This window comes from Chionomys nivalis, chromosome X, assembly GCF_950005125.1.
Source record: "Chionomys nivalis chromosome X, mChiNiv1.1, whole genome shotgun sequence".
Classification (NCBI taxonomy): Eukaryota; Metazoa; Chordata; class Mammalia; order Rodentia; family Cricetidae; genus Chionomys; species Chionomys nivalis.
In genome coordinates, this window is record NC_080112.1 from 14625165 (window position 1) to 14652004 (window position 26840).

At 39.9% G+C, this 26840-nt stretch overlaps 1 protein-coding gene across 2 annotated transcripts; it reads right to left on the reverse strand.

Moving 5' to 3' along the window:
* F9 (coagulation factor IX) lies at positions 1 to 25904 on the reverse strand. 2 transcript variants are annotated; one of them, XM_057760416.1, is made up of 8 exons: positions 25817 to 25904; positions 20802 to 20965; positions 20351 to 20375; positions 14679 to 14792; positions 10343 to 10471; positions 7571 to 7800; positions 896 to 1010; positions 1 to 548 (listed from the first exon to the last, which is right to left on the reverse strand). In XM_057760416.1, exons 1-8 carry the CDS (start codon positions 25902 to 25904, stop codon positions 1 to 3), a joined length of 1413 nt encoding a protein of 470 aa, XP_057616399.1. The 2 variants fall into 2 exon arrangements, with proteins under 2 accessions (XP_057616399.1, XP_057616400.1); XM_057760417.1 differs by lacking the exon at positions 14679 to 14792.
* Between the last annotated feature and the right edge of the window lie 936 nt (positions 25905 to 26840).

Here is a 26840-nt window from a genome sequence, read left to right on the forward strand (position 1 = left end):
TTAAGTTAGCTTTGTTTTTTCCTTAATCCAGTTGACATACCGAGAAACTTTAGTATATATTCCATATTTTCCTTTTATAGCACACTCTTCACCCCAGCTAATAATGCCAGTTAAGAAACTGGTCCCTTCCACTTCAGTAACATGGGGTCCCCCGCTATCTCCTTCACAAGAATCTTTGCCTCCCTCACGGTAACCAGCACAGAACATGTTGTTATAGATGCTGAATGTTGTGGACCGAAGGCATGTGGCTCGGTCGACCAGTGGAACTCTCAGGTACTGAAGAATGGAAGCCTGTCTCCCTTTGTTGAAGACTTTCCCCCAGCCACTTACATAGCCAGAACCAAATTTAAGGAAGATGTTGGTATATTCCCTATTGGCAACACAGATAGGTGTTACATAGCTGTTTAGTAGTAAAGGCTTATCCAGCTCCAGCAAGGCGATGTCATGGCTGTACTTATTAACAGCTGCATTGTAGTGGTAATGAGGGATAGTTTGAATCACATTTCGCCTTTGCTCCGTGTCTTCCTTTTCATCAATGTTATAATCACCTGTTGAAAACAAATCTCATAGTTTATTGTCTTTTGCATAGACACATTTCCTATGGGTCTACATTTGGCTTGGGGTCAGTGAACACTAGCAACCAAGTCTCAATGATCTAATACAGTGGGTGGGAAAATTCATGCACCAATAAATAATTGTACTATGCTGAGAGTGCCTTATGGATTCACAAAAAGAAATATGGGGCTAGGAAGGTGGGATAAGTTAGAATTTGAAATTATGACCCTGCTACCATTAGCCCAATTTATTCAGTAGCAATCCTATTGGACCTTTGTACAATAGGATCTGTCCATCATAATGCTGATGTTGCCAGTTATTATCTATTTTGTTTCCTTACCTGCAACAACCTCAATTTTATCACCAGGTTTAAGGCAGTGGGCAGCAGTTACCACCCATTTTTCATTAATGATGGCACCTCCACAGAATGCCTTAACCTCACCATTTAAAATGACCTGTGGAAATAAAATTAAGAATCTCACTGCAGATGGTATCTGATCCAGAGAAAAGTGAATACATATGCTGTTTTTGGGAGTGGGTAAAAGTTGGCTGTTAGGTGCTGGCAGAAGCAGAGGATTTCTGGAAAGTGTCGGTTCTGCAGATGAGTTAGTAGTGTTTCTGGAGCACAAACCAAACTACTGTTTTAGTATTGATCTCGAAGTGAATGCAGAATGAGAGCTAGTGTGGCAGGGATAGTGCTCGGGGTAAGGCAAATCTGATGAGTGGCTATTTTGTGTGATGTGGGGCCCTTGAGTTCCTTTTACCATGCTATTTAGAGCCTCCTGGTACAAGCTTTTCAAGGAGCTACAGTGGATATGGGAGAAAATACTAACTCCGCAGGATGAATAATCAGTATTGAGTCTCTTGCCTTCTATGAGGACCTATGAGGACATCTCTTTGCTACAGGTCACTTGAAAGAAAAAAACTGACCAGTTTCTCAGGAGTTGTTTCAAGCCTCCCAAATGAGAATGTTATGAAATGAGACCTAAGGACTCCACAGGGGCTGCGTTTCCTAGTCACCTAGGTGCTGATCACCAGCAAGACTCACACGTTCCTTCCAGCTCCCTTAATCACAGCCAGAGTCCTCTGGGTAGAGATGGAGGCTGTCCTTGTTCTAAAAAGTCTGCTTTGCTGTGCTTGACTTTGAGACAATGTGGACAAAAGTATCTGGAATGTGACCTTAAACAGGGACGTTATTGGATAAGAGGCTAATCCATTCTTTCTTGTCTACATTCACAGCATAAACAAAGAGGACCATCAATTTTTTCTTTCTCTCTCTCTTCCTTTTCTTTTTCTTTTTTTGCCACATCAATGTCTAAATCAACTTAGAGAATTTCAGTTCCAATGTAAACAAAGGCATTTTTTGGTCCTCACTTTCAGAGGTAAAGCTGAGAAGTGTGGACACTAGAGGGCACACTTAACATTCAGTAAACTCTTTGCAGAAGCCCACTAGCCTCTGTGAACTGATGCCCTTAGCCTAAGTCTTAAGTAGTTCTTCAGTGAAACCTGTCCCTAAACACGACAAAGGGGTGGGGGTGTTGGTTCCTTTGCATGTGGGGCACAGATGGTCCTTTTGAAGGACTTGTTCTGGGCCCAAATTCAAGTTACTTAATGGCCACTGTGTCCTGGACTCTGAAGCACGAGCTTTGTAGCTAAAGTCCTGAGGGGCTCACCCAACTGTCACAACCCTCTGACCCCTTTCCCACTCTCAGGCTCTCTGGCTCTTTTTAGCTATTGCTTTACATTTTGAAAAATTGCAAAAATGCAGAAAAAAACAATAATGATATAATAAACACCAGCATTTCTACCACCCAGATTTAACAATCTTTCTGATTTTATGCATTTATTGAATGATTATTTGAGGCTAATGATTGTATTACTTATACACATTTGTAACTCAAGACACAATCATTGTGAAATATTACTCTGTACATGCTCAATGAGCAAACTGAAGTTTAAAAATACATAAACACTCATGCTACTGAGATGACACAGTGGGAAAAGTGCTTGCCACCAAGCCTAGTGACCTTAGTTCAGTTCCTGGGACCCGATTCCTGCAAGCTGTCCTTTGACCTCCACGTGTGTGCTGTGGTGTCACACACATTTGCCTGGTGGCCCCAGTGTTTATGTTCCTGAACATTCAGAATATCTTAGACGTGGTCTGAGAACCAAATGTCAGAGAAAATCCCAGTTTCTTATAAAAACAGATTGGGGGAGTCTTAGAGATTTAATGAGAATATTTTGTGGGTAGTGCTGGAGAAAGTGGAACTCCATTCCTCGAGTGCTTACATTTGAGAAGTGTTACATAGCTAGTGAATCCAGATTCTCATGGCTTGGTAATCTTTATGGGTTAAAAATGTTCACTCAGGCTGGGAACATGCTTTCTAGGGTCAATGGGAAGCAAAAATATGATAAAAGCCAGGATAAAACTGCTGTTGAAGATATTGAAATAAAAAGTGTTCCATTTTCTTCTAGGGTAGCTTTTCTAACCCATCATTTAAAGCTTATTTAGTGCTATCTTCCTTCCAGCATGGGGATATTTGCTGGCTGACTCCAAGCCTTCACATGTGGTCTTGATATCCCACTGTCCACTAGCTCCAAATGATCCACACAGTCCTCACACCACTCCCAACAAGGGCAGGGAGGCCAGTCTTCCCTTGATAGACTACCACACCCATCAAGGGAGGTGATTCCCAAACAAATGCACTTCCATATTAGAATGTGGATGGGCCCTGGAAGCTCCTGCTTCCTCTTCGAATGTGCTGGGAGAGGCATATTCTGGGTCCGGAGATGCAATGGGATTATGCATCTTTCCACAAATGATATAAAGTATGTGCACTTGACCTCAATTTTCCCTCTGCTTGTGCCAACCACGTTAGGAAGGGAGCACAGCCATGGCATTTGGGTTGAAGCACTGAGAAGAAGTTTTCCTGAGTACCATAGGTTGGGGGTTGGCAGTGGTCCTGGGTAACTAGGCTCTATGAGGCACCATGGGTAGGAGAATGGGAGGTGAAAAAAGATGTGACTGCAACAAGCCAGGGTCCCAGGCCCTCACCACATGTTCTATTGTCTCCTTAGACTTCTGTTATGGAGAACAAATACAAGCCACTTAAACCTTTGATGTGAGACTCTTCTCATTATAGAACACTGGACAAGTTCAAAAGATGAAGTGGCTGACTCTGGTTCCAAATAATTTTACCATCAAGGAAATTTGGGTAACATGGTTCTATCCTGAATATTACAATCCAACATGTCTTTCTCTGGAAGTAGAATTAACATGACAAAATGTAATGTTTTTTAGGTACTAATGTAGGATTACTGAACACTTCCCAGCTAGTGGGTTAGGGTAGGTCAACGTGAAGGATAGCCAGTCCCTGGGCACATAGACAATAACATGTTTTATATGACTTTCCCAAAGGGATGCTGCCTAGAGATTCTGCTGTTTTCCAATGCCTGACTGAGAAATATGGTTGTGTCCTTTTAAGCCTGAAGAGCGTTCTTTGCCAATTCCTAATTGGTATTAGAAATTTTAGCGAACACCTTTGCCAAGAAAAAGGAACTAAGATATATTTACAATTAAAATATTACAAATGCATGGTTTGGAATGCTTGCTTGGCCACCTAAGGACCATAGCTATCTCAATATTAGCTACTTGGAAGATGAGCTATCTGCTGAGCCAAAGAAAAGTTCTTGCAACACTTCGGAGAATGATGGGGAAAAATAGGAAAGCATATATTCTGAGCAAAACATCTGAGTTCTGATCTGTCAATTATTTTCATGGCCACAGTCTAGAGCCTTCTTCTGTGCATCACCGCCCCCTCTCCAACACACCTATATACAATGACAAAATACAAAAGTTTGTACTTCTGTTCTCCATGGCAATGGCAGCCCACAATAGCAGCTGTCTCATTGTTTGTTCTCTTTTGCACCTTTAATTTCAGCCTAGCCTTTCCCTGAGTTCACTAAAACCCTTATTCTCTTTTGTCATCTGTTCTAGCTTTTTAATAACACCATTTATTCTAATTTTCTATTATACAAAGTAAAATACATGATGTACTGTTTGCTAGCCTATGGCTGTTACTCACCAAATTCATGGCAATAGGTTATTTTGTTGGGTACATAAGGGATACTCACTTTGGTTTATAATGGTTAACTATAATCATTAAATACAATGGCCATTGATATGTACTTCATAAAATAATACTGCAGGTTAATAGCTCAAATGGTCTGTTAAAACTAGCTTCGTAGATGTAGGTGAGATTACACGTGTTATTTTCTTTCTTCCCCAAATTGGAATTTTATCATCTGAGCTAGGAATAATACAAGATTGTCTTTTCCAGGTAAGACATTTCTTTTAGTTATTTCTGCTTTTCTTTTCTTTCTTTTTCTTTTTTGAGACAGGGATTCTTTGATAGCCTGGTTGTTCTAGAACTAGCTTTGTAGACCAGGCTGCCCTCAAACTCACAGAGATCCGCCTGCCTCTGCCTCCTGAGTGCTGAGATTAAAGGTGTGAGCTACCACCACCTGCTCTTGTTTTGTTTTTGAGACAGAGTCTCTCTATGTAGCCCTGGCTGTCCTGGAACTTAGTATGCAAACTAGACTGGCCTCGGACTCACAGATACCCATGTACTTCTGCCTCTCAAATGCTGGGACTAAAGGTGTGCATAACCACACATAGAGAAGTAAACCATTTCTGTAGAACTATGATCGTCATGTAAAAGAAAACATCTCTGGCTTATTCATATTTTAAGTTTGCTGTTTGTCATGGGGTTGAAGGAGTAGATCTGTGCAGGTCACTTCAGTGATAGCTTGGGTATTCATCTGGGGAAGCTGAGAATGGGGAAATGAAGGTATTTAAGGAGAACATTTATGCCAAGACTACAAAACCAAGATAAAAATCCATCTTTTAAAAAAGCAGCTATTTCTTAGGTGGAGCTAAACAGGCCTTAGCAGAAAGCAGAAGAGATTTGCGCATGCTCAGAGCTGTCAGCCTAGCCATGACTGTGGGAGAAAAACAATGAAATTAAAGCTTTAGACAGGCACCTTTTTGTTTTCTCAAACCTCTACTTTAGAGTTGTTGATGAAAGTGATCTAGTAATATAGGCGTTACAGTTTGCCTTTCCTGCCCCCTAATGTTCCAAAGCTTTTATTCTTTCCTATATAGCTGTTTTAGTTTCTCAGTCGGCTAGATACCGTCTTTAAGAAAAATGTGTTTCTGTTACCGTGTGGTGCACTTAACTCTCTAGCTTCCCCTCTTACGCCCTCAAGTGCTCCTTCCAATCCCTGCTTCTTTTCCAAGGAGCTCTGATCCCCTTGCACAAGAACCAAAAGGAAAGATCTATTCTGCTTGGTTTGTACCTTTGGCCTGGGTGGAGAGGAAGGGAGGATTCTGAGCCTGAACTGGGTAGCTGCGCAGCTCAGGACCCCTAGATTTCCAAGGGAGTAATCCTGTCAACCTGTCCTGATAGGTCCCTTAGGCTCTTGCCGTAGGCCAGGCAAATGAAGTGGAAGCCCGGGAATAAGGTGAGAAATGAGAGTGACATGGTGACCAGGCTCCCTGAGTCCCCTAGCCTGTGCCCATGGATTTTCATCTGGATTGCTGCTCCTGCGGTCAGAAGGGCTCGGCCACTCAACAGTTCCAAAGCATTTGCTCAAACAAGTCTCATGTGAAATCTGCCCAGCTAATTTGAAGATTGCAGTGTCAGCCAAGCTATCGGTTTCTGACAATAAAAGTCCATACTTCAGTAGAGACAATATTTTGGTGTGAAGGATCATTAAAATCATTGAAATCAGTACCAAATTTTGATCATGGCCTAAGGGGTTTTAAACTAGACAAAACTATGACCTTTTCTATCCACCAGAGATACATGCAACTATGGAAATATTCTCTTTATACCTACCTTGTCCGGAATACTTGTGGCCACTATTCCCTGGAAGTGTGGCAGAAATGACAGAGGAACTGAATCTTTTTAGCCAGTAAATTTAAATGACCACATGTGCTGATTATGGGCCAGTCCAATTTCATGTAAGAAACTGACTAGCTCCTTGTGTTGAGGTGGGAGGAGTTGGCCTGTCTCTCCTCACAGATGGAATCACTTAAGCTTTGGCTAAATGTATAGTTAAGTCCTGGGTTTGCTACTAATCTAACTGTTGGTTATATATATATTCAGGGAATACTGTATATGCGGTTTGTGTGCAGAACACACTTGGAGGGCTGAGTAGATTGAGTCGATTGTTTGGCATTTGAGGGGCTGGTTTCTGTATGCTTCCTTTAGAACCATGGTTTTCCAGGCTACAGTATACACCAGAATGACCTGGAGTGCTTCTTTGACCCCAGCAGCTTGCTGAGCCCCTCCCTCTAGTGGTTCGAATCCAGTGAGAACTGGATGAGGTATGAGAGTGCATAGCTAACAAATTCTTGGTGATCTGGACGTACTGCCAGTCTTGGAAAAACGTGGCAATAGATCAGGCCTCATATGTTTATTCCAGGAAACTAGGTTTTGCTTTCACCCTTTCCATGTGAGTCCTTTTCTCTATTCCCATCAGGTTGTCTGGGCCTAAGGACTTCTTTACTATTTTCCTCCCCCCAGGGGCTGAAGGTATTTGGTGAGTCCCAGTCCCAGTGTGTGTGTGTGTGTGTGTGTGTGTGTGTGTGTGTGAGAGAGAGAGAGAGAGAGAGAGAGAGAGAGAGAGAGAGAGAGGGAGAGAGAGAGAGAGAGAGAGAGGAGAGAGAGCTCATTTGTAAGCATTGCTATTGCTGAGCAGTTTTCAGAATCCTACTGTGCTATTTGTTTGGTACTGAATTCCTTTTTGACCCTGTCTGGTAGCCATCCCCGGACATGCCTTCCACCAGATGCTTACCTATAGGGGCTTTTCTTTTGCTGAGTGGTGAAATCTGCCTAAATACATCTCACAATCCCCACAGGTCTTTCTAATGTCCTAGCACCGGTCCTCATCTGGCCTCTCTCTTGCCATCTGAGCTCGAGCTTTTAAGTGCACTGTCAATAGAGAGTACCTGCCAAGGGATTTGACCTGGTTTGGTGTTTTCTCCACCAACAACTCGACGGAAGTCATCAAATGGTTCACTATTTTCAGTGACATTATCCAGAATGGTGCTGTTAGTGAAGTCATCCAGAAAGAAGTCAGCCTCAGTAGAGTTTTCATAGTCCATATCAGAAAAAGTAGTCTCTACACGGGTGAACTTAGAACCGTATGAAACAGAAACTCTTCCACATGGAAATGGAACTACAGAAATAGAAAAAAAGAACATTATTCTGATATTTCACAGTAGGAAATGGAACTGCATTACAAACATTGAGAAGGAAGCTCATTCGTTGCTGTCACTTTGGAGAAGCAGGCCCATCAACGCTGAAAGAAACTAAAAGGCTGACTGTATTATTTTTTATACAAAGTTTTTAAAGCTTCCATGGGTGAGAGCATTCGGCTCTGGAATCCACCATCTTTATGGAAATAAAATAGGTGTTCTGAAATCAAATCTTATTACTGTCTCCCGAGCTTCTTAAAGTCTTACTGTCCTCTAATGGAAATCCGGAAGGAATTCTGTGTAACTTTCCTTTTAGGATAAGGTGAAAGGGGCTTCTACTGATTGCTATTAACAGGCTTTCTTTTGTAGACCATTAATGCACCAGAGATTCCAACATGGAATTTTTGAAGAGAGCTCATTGTGATTCATTTGTGTTTGTCAAAAATTTACCAAATGGGTATAGGTTACAAATATGATAACCAAAGCTATATTTACTTGGATCTGACTATCTTTCCCCCCTCCCCCTGCTTTCATTTATTTCCCAACAAATCAGCTGCTGATACACTGGGGACCACCAGAATGGCAATTTTTTAGTCAAACAAAGTCACCTCACACTTCATTTTCATGTTTTCCTCTTATTCCAGTTACATCTCTTATACCAGCTATTTCTATAGCAATCAGCCATGGTTAAGTATCATGAAGACAGTTTGTGGTTGAAAAAATAGAAAATTAGTTTAAAATACATATGCATAAATATACAGGATCAACAATGTCTTGAGAAAAAGGACTGTTATCTTTGAAAAGGCAGAGCGGCTTATTTTAGGGTTGGCCTACTTACGCTGCTAAAGTAAGGCTTCATTCAAATGGAACTCTTAATAGTTGGAGGTGCTTTTCAATCTTAATTTTCCTCTCTTAGAACATAGAAAGGCTTCTAAGGGCTAAGCTTCAGTGCCAGCTGCCTTCATTGGAAGTTAGCCTTTTAAATGTTAATTGCACGCGCGTGCACACTCGCGAGCACACACACACACACACTCACTTCTCCTAAGGCAAGCTGTGCATAAGGCAATGTATGTGAAGAAGCAGGCAGAAGGTGAAGCATCTGAGACTCTCCCCTTTGCTTGTAGCAGACACACTCTTGTATGCTGGGCCTGTCTTTAATTTCCTCTGCCTGGTACATTGCTGAGATAGGTATCAATCCCACATTTATAGAGAAATGGTTCATAATTTAATGTACCAATTTAATAAAAGATCTTGCTTTGGAAATGCAAGAGAAACTGTACCTGGCTTGCTTCAAAATTGTTCTTCTTTTTTTTCATTTGTGGGTGTGGTATATGTGTGTGGGTATGAGTGCCCAAGCCTGCAGGTGTGGAACTCAGAGGTGGACATCAAGTGTCCTCATTTATTTCTCGGCTTTATAAATTACTTTTGGAGACTGGGCCTCTCACCAAACCTGGAGCTCACTATTCCTGACTGGTCCTATCTTTCCCTTCAGTGCTGGGGCCGTGGCTTTACACTGCCTGGCTTTTCTGCACTGGGAATCTGAACCCAGGTCCTCATGTGTGCACACCAGGCATTTTACTTTCCTTCTTTTAGTCCTGTAAAGCTTGTCTCCCTCCTCCCCAAATCAAAATTATGTCTTCAGAGGTGACCAATGAATGTGGAGCTGTTTGAAACACAACAATTATCTGTCAACATGGTGGCACGCTCACACAACTATGAAACATTACTTTGCCCTTTACTGTAAAGGCTGTGTGGCTCGGGCTAGGAGAGCATAAACTATTGCTGGATCCAGTCTGACCGAAAGTATAGAACCCCAGTTTATGACTCAAGTCAGGAAGTAATTTTAATAGATGGAACTAAGTGGCCTCCAACAGACTTAGACTTAACACTTAGTATCTTTTCATTAGAAATTTACTAATCAGCCAAGTATTTATATGACTTTTATGCTATGGTAGTATATTATTAGTTAGATCTGCTGAATCTCAAATATTGCACATAGATGTCACACATGTCAATTTCTTTGTGATACAGAAATCAGAGAAAAAACATGGTCCCAGAAAAGAATTCAGGCTGTACATAATTATTGAACTTAAGTGATGGTGCCATTTGGAAAATTAATTTGTTCATGTCAAGCTACTAATCTTTTGTTCAGTTTCGAAAAGGAGTAGATACAAGTAAGTATTGAAATAAGGTGTTTGGGGGGGGGGCTGAAGAGATTTCTCAGTGGTTAGGAGCACTGCTTCTGCAGAGGGCCTGAACCTGGGTTATAACTAGAGTTATGGAGGGTTAGTGAAGCACCTACGTGTTAACTCACTCAGTCTCCATAACTCCACTTCAGGGGATCTGATGCCCTCTTCTTACTTCCATGGGAATTGCACACTTGTATAATGCATACATGCACACAAGACACTCATATATATAAAATAAAAATAAACAAATCTTTTTACAAGTCTAAAATAAGATAGTTTAAGTGTTAAAGATTCAAACACAGATTTTTGTTAAACAACTTATTTAGAGTTTGACCTGCTGGTTCACAAGACTTCTGGTCTTCTGCAAGTTGGTATCCCTCAGTGCAGGAACAAATTACCTTGTTATTAGCACCATTTTTACAAAACTGCGTGCACCTGCCATTTTTAATGTTACATGTTGCATCTAAAAGAAAAGAAAAAAAAAACTAATGTCTTATCTGACATATATTTCAAAAATACACAGAACTATTGGCTCACGTGTAGGTTAAACATTAGTTGAAATAATCTGGTAGCCTTGAGCTAAGAGTAGAAAATGAGGTAAAATAACACTCTCAGTAATTCATGAAGATGGTGTTGGCAATATTTTGATTCTGCATATGGTCAAATAATTCGATATTGTACTTTGACTAAATCATGAGCTACGACTAGATGCTTATTTATTTACGTATAACACTGGTTCAAATGCCACACAGGTTAATGCATATGGCGTTATCAACCCACACAAGTCCCTTAATGTTCCCTCCCAATCATACTACCCTTCCTCTTTTAAAGACTCTATCACTGCTTGGGCTTCAAACATGGTAAATAGCTTTGGTAGTTCATGAACTTCTTGTAAACAACATATATATTCTTCTCTTTTAGCAATGTATTTGTGTGATTCATCTATATGCTTTTGTACATCTTTCTTTTATTACTAAGCACTTCATTTTCACTCTGTTCCACAACTTATTTTCCATTTATTCTGGCATAAACACAACTGGTATTTACATATTGCTTCCATATCAGCATCATTTCCATATGTTTATTTATTTTAATTGTTTAAAGTTCATGTGATAAATAGTTCATAGTGCTTACTGGTAGCCCAGTAAATCAGGAGAGGAAAATAAACTGTTATCGGGGAAGGGAATAGAGGAACCAACCTGAGATTTTGTTTTTGCTACCAGTAATCCACTAAGTGCATGATAAAAAAATGGCATCTGGTCTTTTGCATTTAGTTAGTTTTTAGGACCTTTTCCCTCATGAATGTTGATTGCATCTCTGGCTCATTTCCTGTTCCTAGCTATCATATCATTGCTACAAAGCAATACTAAAGTGTTCAGCCAAAATCAAATACCACTTGTAGAGAATGTTCCATCAATAGGAGATTGTGATAAGTTAACAGAGGTGGGTGGTGAGAACAGACTAGTTGCGTCCAGGGCAAGTGTGACGGGAATGAGTAAACTTGGTGTGATTTCTCCATTCTGCTTCTGTGTCCTTGGTTAAGCAACCAGACCTCTCAATCATTTCCTTATTTGCCATTGCCCTTTCTGGCAATGTGTGTTGCTGCTGTTCTTGATCCCTGGCCTGGTTGGTGCACATGGGGGGATGTGTTTGCTGTAGCATCAACGGTCTTTTGCCTGCGGCCAAAGGCTCAGGAGTCTAGAAATAGAATTATAGCACAAGACATTCTAGGGGAGAGGTCAATAGAGCGAGACCTAGGAAAGAGCACAGAGCTCATTCGTCAGCTACTGAGCACTTAGACGGCAAACACTAGGTTGGGTATTGGATTTTCCTTGGTTTTGACAGCATCAGGTTGCCCGCCAGAACCTTAACAAAATTTTGTTCTGTTGAATAGGTTTGCCAGAAAACATGATGCTATTCAGCTAAACAAAACATTTTTCCTATTCAAAAAAAAAAAAAAAACCATAGTAAACGAGAAAATTGGATCTGTGGTGTCCTGCAAAAATTAAAACAAAGCCAAAAACAAACAAACCCCAACACCATAAAAAACAACCTCAGAGAATATTCTTTTGTTTGTAATTTTTTCTTCCCACTCTGTTTTTCTGTCGGGAAATGTTTCTTGTATTCTTTAGGAGGAAAGGGTGGCTAGAGTCTCAAAGACCTTGATCTTCCTGATAATGGGTATTTGGATTTCTTCTGCAGCAAAGGAAATCCAGAGATCTTTATTCTAGCCAAAGGGAGCCAGTAGCCAATTAATTCTTGTTTTTTTTTTTTTTTCTGACTAGAAGGCATGCCCCAAATGTTTGCTCCCCACTCTCCTGACTAAGAGCTCTGATAAACGGGGTGGGCGGGGGGGGTATTAATCAAAAAGCCACACTAGTGGAAATCCAGGCATTTCCTAGGCAGGGTGAGGCATAGGCCCACACACCTGGCTGCTGTGCGGCCTCATGACTTCTCAGGGGCGCGTTCAGTCAGCTTGAGGCGAGAAGCTTAAGTGGGAGTTTGTATATACTTTGTTGCTGCTCTCTTCTAGTGATGAAGAGCATTCTGACAGAATTCCCATTTTGTTTCTGAATCAGCTGAGCTGAATTTTTTTTTTTTAAACCCTTTATCGAATTGGTTGGATCTGATCAATATACCCCAGAGGCTAAGTGCGGTGCTGGCTGTAGTACAGCTACAGAGCCCTGGCCAAACAGAAACGTGGGAACCGAGGGGCATTGAAATGTTGCCAGCACTTTTTCTCTATGGACCGTAACCTCTTTCGTATTGTTAGAGCATTTCTGAACTTATGTTCGTATTCCTTGAGGCTGTTCTTGTCCTCCTTTTAAACTGTCTGTTTTAAAACGAGATAGAGAACCGGAGAGCTGGCTCACTGGTTAAGAGCATTTGCTGCTTTTCCCGGGGAACCAAGTTAGGTTTCTAAAACCCACGTGGATGCTCACAGCTACTTTTAACTCCTGTTCCAGAGGATCCTCTGCCACCTTCTGGCTTCTTTGGGTATTGCATGGACATGGTAACCAGTTATTCATGCTGAAAAAACATCCTTAAGCATAAAATAAAAATAAATATATCAAGTAGATAGACATGGTTTTACAATTATTTCATCACTATGTTTTTATATGCATGGGTAAGTTTTATATGCATATAAATTTATTTACCCCTGGCATATCTGAGCCTGCGGATACTGAAGAAGTACAGCTACTTGTGAGACACCATGTAGGCTCTGGGAACTGAACAGGTCCTCTAGAAGAGCAGCCAATGCTCTTAACTGTTGAATCATCTCTCCATCCCAATCTTTATGCTTGCAATGATCATCTACTACACTGTGTCCTTCAATTATAACAGACTGAGTTATCTATTCCCTTCACTCCAATAGTTTCATCATTTGAGGCAATAATGAGTAACTACTCAAAGTATTCCCGTATATACCTGGCATAGGAGGACTAAATTTCACTAAGTAAGTCTGAATTTGAAATTATAATCTTTCAGAACAAATGGCACTTTAGAGATCTTGAGCCAATTAACACAGCCCCAGGAGGGGAAACCCAAGCTGTGGTTTATTGCTACACCAGGGATGCTAAACAAATGGAAGTCCAGCCTGAGCATTTTAGTTCCCCCGCGTGCATTCATTCTTTCTTTTTAAATTCCTTTGTCCTTTCAACTTTTCTTTTCATTCTGAGATCTTTCAGATCTCAAAGGAAGATGATCAATGAACTTTCCCGTGGTCCTGAACAATCTTCCAGGGACTTTTATCCCCTTTCTCAACAGGACAAGTGCAGCTGCCGCCTTTCATTTCATCTCCTGCCTTGTTCATCTGTCAGAGAGATGGCTATATAGCCTTAAGAGTGTCCTGATACTTTTCTATCCTTTATCCTTAGCCATGAAACCTGTGCTGTTAAATTCCTTCCCTCAGATTGCACATCTATTCTCCTAGGGTTTCAGAGAACAAAGTCTTTTCTTGGTAGCACATGCTTTTCTCAGTCACAATGTCTGAAATACTGCATCCAGAGTAATCAGCAGGTAAAGGACTTTGGGGTTTACTGCTCAAATCACAAATATCTCAAAAAAAAAAGATTCTAGGCAGTTAAAAGCTAAATAAAACCTTACATTTGCAAATTACTTTTTCCCTGTTACTCTTTGATATAATCAATACTGTTGAATTGAGGAACAATCTCTGATTTTTATAACAAATTTAACATATAAAATGCTTTATCCATCTGGAAGAATTCCTATTACGTTGGAACCTGTCATGCCCAGATCTATATAGACTATCTACTTCCACAGCCTAGATCAAAAGCAACTCAGCCACAAGTTCAAATCATTTTATAGATGCAGTTTTGTGCACAGTTCATCTGAAGTTCACTTCCTGGCTTAACCATTTATACCTCTTCTGTTTATGCTGTAGTCTTCTAATGTTCCTTAAATGGGGATAATAATGGTACTGAGCACATATGACTGTATTAAGGATTAATAAGTAAAGGGAATGGAACATTACCACTCAATACTAGACTGAATTCATACCCTGAAAACTGACTACAGAGGACATGAATGTTTATAAGTTTTGAAAGTTTGTTTTAGGAGAAATGTGTGGTACATAAATATTTCAATTTCCTGTTTCATCTGGTTTAAGAAGGAAACTTTGAACCATGAATAATAAAAATGTTACTTACCTAATTCACAGTTCCTTCCTTCAAATCCAGCTTGGCACCAACATTCATAGGAATTAATATCATCCTTACATTTTCCACCATTTAAACAAGGATTTGACTCACACTGATCTCCATCTTTAAGACAGGTTAGAAAATGGAATTATCAGATAAATTGCTTAGAATGCCCAGTCCTCCCCTGAATAGATGTCTGATTTTAGGGTCAGAGAAGAACCACCGTGCTGCAAGCTAATTGCATATGGGCAAGTGATGCACTTGTTTTTCTGAGCTTCTAAAATCCACTGAAGCAAAGGCCAGTGCCATCCTGAAAGTTGCACATAGGGAGACACACACAGTTTATTCAGTCCAAAGGAAGAGGGGAGATATGTTTGCATGGTAATTACTATATGAGCAGACAACAAGAGAGATTGTTCATGTTTCTTTATGGAATGGAAACAGGTTAACCGCAAATCAATCAAACTCATCCACTTCAATAATTACTATTTATATTTCATATGAGGACATTTTAATGCAGGTATTGCAGAGCAAGCTGTGTTAGACAATAAAGATGTTTTCACCCAAGGAACTGGCAGCGCAGGTACAGGGCAAATGTATCAACTTACCTATCATATGAAGCAAGAGTCTGTGAGAACAGGGAAGGTGTCAGAAGCTTAAAGATAGTTGTCTGCCTACCAGTTAGGTTTCAAGTGGACAACCATGGTCAGAGCATCATCAGAAACTTAAAAGTACTGTTGGGTGTGCTTTATGAATGGATTTGCTGTCTCCATTCTGTTTTCTGAAGTTTCTACATTTATGGTCTTTGAAGACAATGACAGCAAAACAAAGAAACATAAAACAGGAAGAAGGAATAGGCAAGAGGGGAGCAGAAGGAAACCTTTAAGTCTTCTTCCTTAGTGTTGGGCCTCCATTCATACTATTAAGAAAGCTTCTCAGGGAGAGGGTGAATCCAACCAGAAGGAGAGAGTTATGCATTTTGAACTATAGAAAAATTGCGAACAACTCTTGTAGGACTCCACATATGAGAAGGAAACAATGAGATAAAATGGTATCAAAGATCAAAGAGAGAAAAAAAAGGAGGAATCAAAGAGAATTTTCCAGTTATTAGTCATTCTTATATATAGCCAAACTCCTGGGTACATAATTGTGTAGGTTCTCATATTCTTTCCCTACTGTCTGATAGCAGCATGTGTCTATTGTCTATGTTCTGTTGACTAAGGGAATAGAATCCTTTTCAGAAATAAACTCTCTGGAAAATTGGATTGCTGTAAAAATTAGACCTTGCCCTCTCTGCCCCTTGATCCAATGTGCTTTTTCACAGATACTGCAATTTGTTCCAATTCTATGAAAACAAAATACATTATCTCTGGTTTATTATTATTGATGCTCAGAACTGGTCTAAAAACGAGCTACATTTGCACTTTATATTATAGACCAATGAATCTGAATTATTTAGGGTGTTTCAGTGGAAGGGTCTGGGCTTGCAGCCAGCCACACAGGAAACTCATTTGCTGAGACATATCTTCAAAATGAGTGTCATTATATTTTGCATTTAGTCCTCCTTTGGGTTCCTATCTTTGTGTACTATAGACCACGAGAAAAACCATAGTTAGTAGGGGTCAAAGACAACAGGAGACAAGACAAGACAAGACATGTGAGATTCTCTTTTAATTCTGCTGGGTTTTGGAGCTGGAGAGGTTGTTCAGTGGTTAAGGACACTTGCTTCTTCTTCAGAGGACCTGGGTTCAGTTCCCGCCACACACATGGTTGTTTATTACAGTTTATAACTCCAGTTCCAGGGGATCTGATGCCACTTTTCTTGCCTCTGTGGTTACCAGGCACACGCATGGTACAATACATACATACAAACAAAATACTTACGTATATCAAATGAAAAGAAATAAACCCACAACAACAACAGCAACAGCAACAACAACAGACTACTAGGCTCCTATTTAATGAATAAGAACCTTCAGATTCCAATGTTGTGAGGTGTTGTACTGAAAGAAAGGGGTTGGGAAGAGAACTTGGATTTTCTTCCAGGTATTGTGACTCTCCAGCTGGGTAACCCAAGGCAAATCCCTTACCCCTTCTATGCCTGTTTCCTTCTCTGTGAAGCAGAATTCACAGCGCTTCACATGTGGGAATGTGTGAGGGTTAAATGTGCTAGGCATTCTGTAGACTGCTTCTGTGAGCTGTACTCTACAAGGTGCCTGAGAGACGCTAGTTTCCTCAGGCTCTTTGTCTGCTGAGGCCATGTTAGAGAATGACACAGCAGTAAGGAGCCCGGGCCCAGGCTATTTCTGAGTAGCACAGGCTAGTTTTATCAAATCTTAACTACATGTGAAAACAGGCATGTTTTTTTTTCTGTGCTTGTTTGTGTTTAGGTTTTGGTAGTGACAGAAGTATGCCCTTGATGTTTCATGGGTATTTCATGCTATTTCAAGGTATAGCAAACATTGCATCTAGCTCACCAAGGAAGCCATTGCCCAACTTCATAATATTTTGCAGGGACTGGGACAGGGGCAGGGGTTGGCTCTGGGTCAGGGGCTGGGACTGGGGCAGGAGCTAGGGCAGGGACAGGGGCTGAGACTAGAGCAGGGACTGGGACTAGGGTAGGGGCTGAGGCTGGGACTGGTTTGTATGTTAATTGGCAGCGTGAAGGAATCATAAAAGTTCAAGTGTAGCTAAAGTAAAGGCTGATATGAGTTTTGCTTCTTTGGTGTGCGTGTGTGTGTGTGTGTGTGTGTATGTATATATGTATGTATGTAGAAGTCAATCCTGGGTGATTGGTAATCTTTTTTTGATTATTACTGCTAAATATAATGCATATCCAAGAAAAAATATTTAACTACAACCTACTAGGGCCTTTTCTGTTCTTTGTATGTATGATTTCAGGTTTATTAAACTAATAGATCTTAGAAAAGAATCTACTATTGCCACTTTGCCGGACGAGAAAAATTTCTAACTTTATCCTAAATCATTTCTTTAGTGTAGTTACCCGGCAAGTGTGGCTACCACCCTTCATCAAAGAAGACTCTCTGTATAGCAAATGGGGACAATCACAGAAAACACCACTGGACACAATGCAGAGATCAATGGATCATGGGGAGGGCAGACCCAGTAAATACATTTGTATCACAGCCTCAGTGAGCATCACAGAAGAGGGAACAGAAAGACTGTAAGAGCCAGAATACCAGAAAGTCTGCTGTGAAATAGTCTCTCCTAGAAATGGCTACATACACAAGATCTAGACAATGGCAGTATTAATGGACATGTTAATGTGGGAGGGGGAAAAAGTCTCCATCTTAGACAAAGACTTACAGGCAACTGCCGAGAGAAAGAGAGAGAGAGAGAGAGAGAGAGAGAGAGAGAGCGCTCTCTAAGAATCGTCCTTCTTTATTAATTATCTAGTACAAAATGGTCAGTCCTGAAACTGTACCAAATACATACAAATAACAAAACTGGTTGGTGATGAGAATTAAACTCAGGTTTTCATCTATGCTGGCTGAATATTTTGTTGTTTGTTAACTTGACAAAAGCCAGTGTCATCTTAGAAAATAAAAATGAGAAAATCTCAATTGAGAAAATGCCTCCATCACACTGGCTTGTGGGCAGGTGTGTGGGGCATCTTCATGATTAATGATTGATGTGGGAGGGCCCAGCTCCATGTGGGTTGTGTAAGAAACATAGTCGAGCAAGCCAGTAAGCAGTTCTTTTCATTGCTCCATCTTTGGTTCCTTCTCAGACTTCCCTCAATCTGACCAGTAAGTAAAAGTCAAATAACCCACAAATACCAATCCCAGAGAACCTGGACAGCAATGAGGACCCTAAGAGAGACATACATAGATCTAATCTACATGGGAAGTAGAAAAAGGCAAGATCTACTGAGTAAATTGGGAGCATAGGGATCTTGGGAGAGGGTTGAAGAGGACGGGAGAAGCAAAGAGAGGAGCAGAGAAAAATGTAGAGCTCAATAAAAATCAATAGAAAGTGAGGGAAAAAAGAAAGTCAAATAACCAATTTCTTCCCCGAGTTGAATTTTGGTTATATGTTTATTAAAGCAACAAAACGTACTTCGCTAACAGAGGTATCACTTCCCCAAGCCCATGGTTTGCATTAAAAAACAAAACAAAAGAAAAACAGAAAAACGATCCATAAACTTCAAAGTTTTAACTTCAGTGTAAATAGAGTTTGGATGAAGTTTTAGGGGCAACTCAGAAAAAAAGAGCATGGCAGCATTCATCCTCGAGAAGGAGGAAAGACAGAGTGAACCTCTTTCATGACTTCAAATGGGACATGGAGAAACAAGAAGGAATTCTGAGGGTATGGAACTGCCTATTTTCCTCCACAAAAGGAACTGTAGAAAAATCAAATTGGACCTTAAGTCGGTGGAGGTCAGTGAATAGGCATCCCAGTTCATTTGTTTCTGTCTAAGCAGATAGTGTGAAGGAGGTGAACCTGTGAAAGTTCCCTCAAAATTCTACATCTGGATTTAAATTCTTTAAAATTTGTATTTGCAGGCAAAATTTCAAAATGTACAAAGATATAATGTAAGAAGCTGGTTGTTGTGCAAGCATTACATTTCTTTCAGATATTAACTGCCTGCCTCCATTGTAGATACTGCTGTAGGTGTCAAGACCCATCCAGAAGTGAGGTTAGTTCTTAACAAAACTAAGCTTGCATTCTATAGGGTGGGAAAATGGACAATAAATTGGTGTTGAAAATGCTGCAGGTTGAGTAGCCTCAATTTCAAAGCTCAAATTCCAAACCACGCCAAAATCTAAAACTTTTGGGGTACCAACGTGATACTATGAGTGGAAAATCCCATGCTGTAAAATTGCTTCATAAACAAAATTATTAAAATTATTATATGACATGATCTTCAGACTACATATTTAAATACATTTGTTTGCAAGTATGTTAGATAAGGGGTACCAAACCTGTAGTTAAAACAAACAAACAAACAAACCAGGGCTGGAGAGATGGCTCAGCGGTTAAGAGCATTACCTGCTCTTCCAAAGGTCCTGAGTTCAATTCCCAGCAACCACATGGTGGCTCACAACCATCTGTAATGAGGTCTAGTGCCCTCTTCTGGCCTGCAGACATACATGTAGACAGAATATTGTATACATAATAAATAAATATTAAAAAAATCCCAAAAACCAGGACACAAGTGTCTAAAATGGCAGAGCTGCCAGGGAACAGGTTGAATTATTAATATATGATAAAGGGAGAACTCATTTAGTTGGAGGAATTTGGACAAGGTAAGGAAGTGAACCTAGCAGAAGCTGGGAAGAGTCAGCAAACAGGGATAGCAGATAACTAACTCCTGTAACATGGGAACACTGCTAGCATGTGCGGTGGGGGGGGGTTGTGGAGTGAGAGTAGTAGAGGTGGGTCAGAAGGGCATCAGGAAGGGCTGGACAGTCAAGCCATGGAGGGCATCGAAGGCCATCCCAATGATTAGGATTCAACATAGAAAGCATTGGTAGTCAGCATCTTTAACTCCACTAATGACAGCGAACTTTCATTCAGCTCTGAGATGTAATTGTTTTGCTTTCTTTCTATGTTTGTAGTTTGTTACTGAGATTTTACAACCTCTACTTATATAAAGAAAAAAAGCACAATTCTCAAATGTCTCAGATAGCAGCTAGGAAATAAAATGAATTGCTTACCAACGTACTGCTTCCAAAACTCAGTCTGTAAGAAAAAAAAGAGGACAACTTAATGATAGTGTTTAAAGAATTTTTGATGTGGATTCATTTTCTTTTATAACATTTGTGCTTTAATATGTACTGATATTTTAAGATTTCAAATACAATTTTCTATCTTTTAAAATTGGTTTAAAATAGTTTTCATTTTATTTTATGCGTATGGGTGTTCTGGCTTCCGCATACATGCACTATGTGCATGCAGTACTCACAGAGGCCAGAAGAGGGTGTTGGAGCTCCCAGAGCTGTAGTTAGAGATGTTTGTTAGCTTCCATGTGGACACTTGGAATCCCACCTATGTCCTCTGGAATAGGACACAAAACCATCTTTCAAGTTCCCCATTCCCTTTTCAAAATGAAGGTTTCCATATTTTGCTTGGGGACGTATTGTTCTGGTATGATGTGGGTATACTCACAGTTTTTTCAGTGTTTTCAAAAACTTCTCGCGCTTCTTCAAAGCTACACCTTTCCTCTACACATTCTCTCTCAAGGTTTCCTTGAACAAACTCTTCCAGTTTCCCTGAATTATATCTTTTTGGACGGATAAGAATTTTGGTGGCATTTTCACGATCAAGGAAAACTGAAATTTAAAAGAACCTTTCTTTAGTTTTAAGAGAGAGAGAGAGCACTCTGAAAATGAAATATTTCTTTTAAGAAAACGTTTATTTTCAATCCAAGTAATTCTATAGCTAATTTCTCTTTGGGGAATGGAGCCAAAATCTTCAATGTTCTCACGGTACTATATACACATTGAGATTTAGCAATTAAAATTCAATTTTACTTTTAGTCAGTAGAGCTCTAATAATCAAAGGTCACATTTTCAGCCATATTTGTATTTAACTTTGGATGAAAAAGAAAGTTCTCAAATAAGCAATAACTTCACACTTCGTCATCACTTGCAAATAGCTCAGTGCGGGATCCTTGCAAGGTGATCTATCATCACCATGACTGGGCTGCTTCCAGGACATAGTCTCCCAGTGACTTTGCAACAAATATCTGGTGAAGAACAGAAGCCTGTCTTTATTTGTTTTGATTTTTGTTTTGTTTTGTTTTTGTTTTGGGAGGTAGATAGATAATAAATAGATAATAGGTAGGTAGGGGGTAGATGAGAACACTAAGCTGGAAGTTGGGTAGATAAAGAGATAGGGAGGATCTAGGAAGAGTTGGGGAGGAGAAAGATGATCAGAGTATTTTATACCAAAATATATTAAGCAGCAACATCAACAAAATCCTAACTGTAGGCCAGCTGCAAATGGGACCCCAGTGCCTCTCATGGACTATTGAGAAACAATCATGCAGTAATTGAGTTTATCTTCAGGAAGATGATGTTTTTAGTTGGTATATGAATTCCAGTGCTGGAAACATTTCACTGAAATTTATGATGTGGTTTCTTTTAGGTATGGATGCCTGCCTACTCTGTAGGACACTTCTGGGTTTTTTTTCTTTTTTTTTTTTTTGATTTTCGAGACAGGGTCTCTCCGTAGCTTTTTGGTTCCTGTCCTGGAACTAGCTCTTGTAGACCAGGCTGGCCTCGAACTCACAGAGATCCTCCTGCCTCTGCCTCCCGAGTGCTGGGATTAAAGGCGTGCGCCACCACAGCCCGGCTTGGGTTTTTTTTCTTTTTTTTTCTTTCTTTTTCTTTTTTTTTTTTTTTGAGTACTGAAGACTTTGAATTTTCTGCCTTCTTCCCTTTCCTTCTCCTTGTGTCTTTGTATCTATTCCTATTTCTCTGTATCTCTCCCTCTGCATATATACATGTATATGTGTAGGCATATATGTGTATATGTTTACATATGTTGATGTATGTATATAATGTACATAATCAATAACAGGAACCCGAAAAGCTGCTTGGAGTTGCTCCTTTCCTTAGCAGCTATACTGGGGCTAGAGAGATTATTCAGTGGCTAAAAACACTGATCTCACAGAGGATCTGGGTTTAATTCCCATCACATAATCATCACATCACATAAGTATTTGTATCAGGTAGCTCACCACTACCTGTAACTCCATCCAGTACCAGGGGATCTGATGTCCTCTGACCTCTATAGATAGGTACCAGCATGGATGTGATGTACATAAACTTAATCTCATACGCAGGCACAAATAAAAATAATAAATAAATCTTAGAGACAGCATCAATGTAGCTGATAATATTTCAAACTGAACTCTCTAGGGCATTTAGTACTAGGTTTTCATTAACAAAAACAGGGAGGGTAGAAGAAATGGAACTTAATTTTATTACCTTATTTTTTTTTGTGGCAGTAATTTCCTTTATGGAACATTCTAGTCCATTGACATCCTTGATCTCTGAATCCATTTGGGAACACTTCTCCAATCCCTGAATTTAAGTATCTTCCTATCATTCTTCCCTTGCTAACTTCCCCAACTCATTTCATTCCTTGTTAGCACTTTTCTTGCCAGGCAGTCTCGAGGCGAGGCAGGTTTGTATTTCACAAAATTGCCTATGGGTACCTTTGTGTATTTATATCTAAGTTCCCACCTCAATTTATTTGCTTGGTTCAAGTCATTCATATAGAACATCTGTGATGGTACTAATTTATAATGTGGACGAATGGAAAAACAAGGTTTGCAATTAGATAGGACAGGATTTGAATCATCATGTATCTGACTTTTTTTTTTTTTTTTAACTGTGTGAACATAGATAAGACATATAATGCCTGGACCTTAACTTTCTCAAATATAAAATGGGTGTAGCAACAGTGTAGTGTGTACTCATCATCATGTTGACAGGATCTCTGAGATAAATTATAAGCCAGTGTATCCCTGGTTACTCTCTTCCCCCCATGTTTCGCATGCTGTTTTTCTTTTCCTCTGAGTTTTCCTCCTTTCTCCAGCTCTGCTACACACTTTGTAGTGCCTTTACTTCCTCCCTGCCCTCTGTGCAAGGAAATTATTATTGTCATTATTGGTAGCAATCTTATAAAGAATCGTTTTGACTTCATGTATTTCCTGACTGCTTCCTGTCACACAACAGAGGATTAGCCCTGGATTTCGAGTCAAAAGCCAGACTACAGACCCTGTGCTGTGTTGGTATCAACACACAGCACTCGACCCTTCAGATCCTCTATGTATGTCTCCTAACCCTTTCGTGAGCATGTGGCTATTGAATCACTTCAGCTGTTTCATTATTACCACTTCCGTTGTCCGTCTTCTTTCTATGGCTACTGTCCAGATTCTGATCTTTTGATTCCTTTGGATAATTGTAAGAGACTTAAGGTTGGACTCGCTAGCCTGGAGCCTCATCAGTTCTAGAGTGTTGCCAGACTGAGCATTGTAACACAGGGAGGGGTGTGCTTCTTACACTTACATTTGTTACACATCCACATTGCTCTCTACTGTCCAATCTCTTTAGATTAGGACCCTTTTTAAAAAGTATTATGATCTAGTTCATCTCATTTTCTTGCCTCACTTCTAACAGTTAATATTCAAACTAGACAGAACATCTGGAATACTTACATTACTGTGGATGTGGCTCATTCTGTGTGAGGGTTACTATCTACATAAAATGCCAACATTAGTGATTATTTTTATTGCTCTCTCTCTATGATTATATATATATATATATGATGTTATACATACACATGTGTATGTGGAGTGTGTAGATGGGTGGATGTGTGTGTTCTGATTAGTTTTATATTAACTTGACAAAAAGCTAGAGTCATTTTGGAAGAGGGAACCTCTTTTGAAATATACCCCCATAAAATTGGCCTGTGAGCAAGCCTGTGGGGTATTTTTTTGATTGATAATTTATATAGGAAGGCCAGGCTCACTGTGGCCTGTGCCACCCCTGCACTGGTAGTTCTGGGATGTGTAAGAATGCGGACGGAGCAAGCCTTGAGGAGCAAGATCGTCATGGTACCAGGCACCTTAACAATAATGAATGTCTTAACATACCTGAATGCATGAAAGACAGTTTCGATTTGTATACTTAGTAAAATCAAATTCATTTCACAGACTAATTTTGATTTCCAATTCTAAATTGGCACACTAAGGCACTAGTCATGAACATGCAGCAGCTCCATGACAGTTTAACAGAAGACAGTGCTGCATGAATACTGTCCACCCCAGGAACATTTCCCTGGCTTCCTGACCGCAATGATGCTAAAATCCTGTTGCTTTTCTCCTTAGTACATCTCTTTAGGATTATCTCTAGTCATCATTGTTGCAGCTCTGAAATCTTGACTCTTCTATTATCTTACCATTATCCAAGGTCTTCTGGTGGGCAGCAGTCCTCTGACGCACAGCATCCCCTTAGCACTAATTTATAAGAAAGTGTTAGGTTCTTTTGTCCTCACTTAGGTGTGTTGAATGACCTGATTTTATGATCCATGCAATGAGCTGTCCAACATGTATTTTTCATCTCTTACTCTACCCACTTTGCTAGAGCAGTTTAACCTTCACATTTTCATGTCATCACTTCAGTCTTTCAGTCTGATTCCACAGTTGACATCATGTCTGGAGTGGGAACCAGAAGAGCAGCCTGTTTTCTAGGGATGTCCAGGGTTGGCACCCCTGATCCTGGCACTGTCAGCTGCTGGAGTTGATGTTACAAGTAAGCATGATAAATGCATCTTGAGTGAGCAGGCTGTTTGTCTAAATGGAGTAAGTTTTTCCCTGCGCGCCTCTCCCTGGGGAGGAAAGTCACTGTTGTTGCAAAAAGGAAACCAAACAAAAACCCACTGTGTTGTACTTTGCATGAACTAAGTTCCTACTCCTTCTAGCCATTTGTATACTTGCATTGTCCCCTAGGGAGGTCGCTAAGTAAGTACTAGGGTTCTCTAAACAACAGCTCTGAGACTTGTGAACTCACAGAGGAGCTTATTTATTCCCATCCATGGAAAAGCTTAATAAACAGATAACTTAATAAAGGTTGATCTTCCAATTTTAACTGAGAAATTCAACAGTAAATATATACTTTTATACATTCTAACAATGCCTTGCCATCTACTTCTAAAGCATTGAAACACATGTAGATCAAGAAATACTTTTTCTGTAAATAAGACCACTGTGGTTTTGATGTTTCCCCTTTTGATTTCAAGGTGGTGTGTCTAAAATCCCCAAATAACATGGTTTTCTGTTTCTTCAGCAATTTCTTTGTTAAGAGATTTTTCCACTTTCATTTTTTTAAAACCAAGGACACAGAAATTTTAAGAGAAATTGTATTGTCAAATAATCAGAATAACTGTATCTATTAAATACAAATGAATCATAAGCACTGTAAATGTAGTTCATTTTTAAAAGGAAGGTGAAGTTACCAGACAGCCAATATTTGCCAGCTGACATGCTGCCTGCTAGAATCGAAACTATAGCGTTAAATCACGGAATCTTGGTTAGTTGAAAACAACGGTTCTAAATATTTCTATATCTGAAAGAGAAGCAGACTCAACATAGCTTTGAAAAGGAAACAAACCTGCACATTCAGCGCCGAGTAGATACCCCAAAAGGAAGACAGTGATGAGGCCTGGTGATTCTGCCATGATGGTGTTCAGGTGCTGCATGACCTTTGTTAGTGGATTGTGCAAGTGTCGGGGCTGATCAATCATTCCAAAGTACAAGTTGAACTGGATTTACTTCTGGGAAATTCCTGTTCAGATCCCTCAGTGGGCCTTTGGGCTCTTTCCAGAGGTTTCTTGGGTCAAATGAAGAGAATGAGCAGGATTCATCATTGAAGCGCACCTTGGGTTTCATGGACTTCTGTCACTGGGGCAGGGCTACTGTTGGCTGACAGCAAGGTTTATCAGTTGGAAATAATTTTATTTTTGTCATAGAGCAATACTATAAAACTTAAAGATTAAAAGGGAATCTTTTATTTGATCCTTTATATTAAAATATGTTAAGTATGTTTATAAACTGAATTTACAAATTATAATTCTGAAAGATCTTCTGTTCCCTTTATTGCAATAATTTACAATCTTTCTTGTGCCATGTGCCAGTATAGTAACACATATAGATCCTGTCTCTGAGCACATGTATATGTACAGGTGTATGTACTTATGTAGAAATATACATGTATATCCATACAACATCCATGCAATCCCCATCAAAATTCCAACACAATTCTTCACACATAGGACAGTTTTCAGCTTCAAATGGAAACACACACACACATGCACACACACACACACACGCACACACGTACACAAACTCAGGTTAGCTAAAACAATCCTGAATAATAAAAAACTGCTAGAGTATCACCATCTCTGACTCAGATTGTACTACAGAACTGTAATAAAAATAGTATGGTAAACATAGACATATTAATACATGAAATCAAAGACCTATACATAAATACATACACCTACGGATGCCTGGTTTTTGGTAAAGAAGCCAAAAATAGACACTGGAAAAAAGACAGCCTCTTCAAAAATCGGTGCTGGTTAAACTGAATGGCTGCGTGTAGAAGAATCCAGATAGATTTATACCACACAGTACTC

Bases quoted from the DNA above. Each gene is read 5' to 3' on its own strand.
- F9 (XM_057760416.1), bottom strand. From the start codon at position 25,904: ATGCAGCACCTGAACACCATCATGGCAGAATCACCAGGCCTCATCACT. The intron at 20,376-20,801 runs GTGAGTATACCC...TTTTTCTTACAG, and splicing joins TTGAAAACACTGAAAAAACT to ACTGAGTTTTGGAAGCAGTA. The intron at 549-895 runs GTAAGGAAACAA...TGTTTTCAACAG, and splicing joins TAAAATTGAGGTTGTTGCAG to GTGATTATAACATTGATGAA.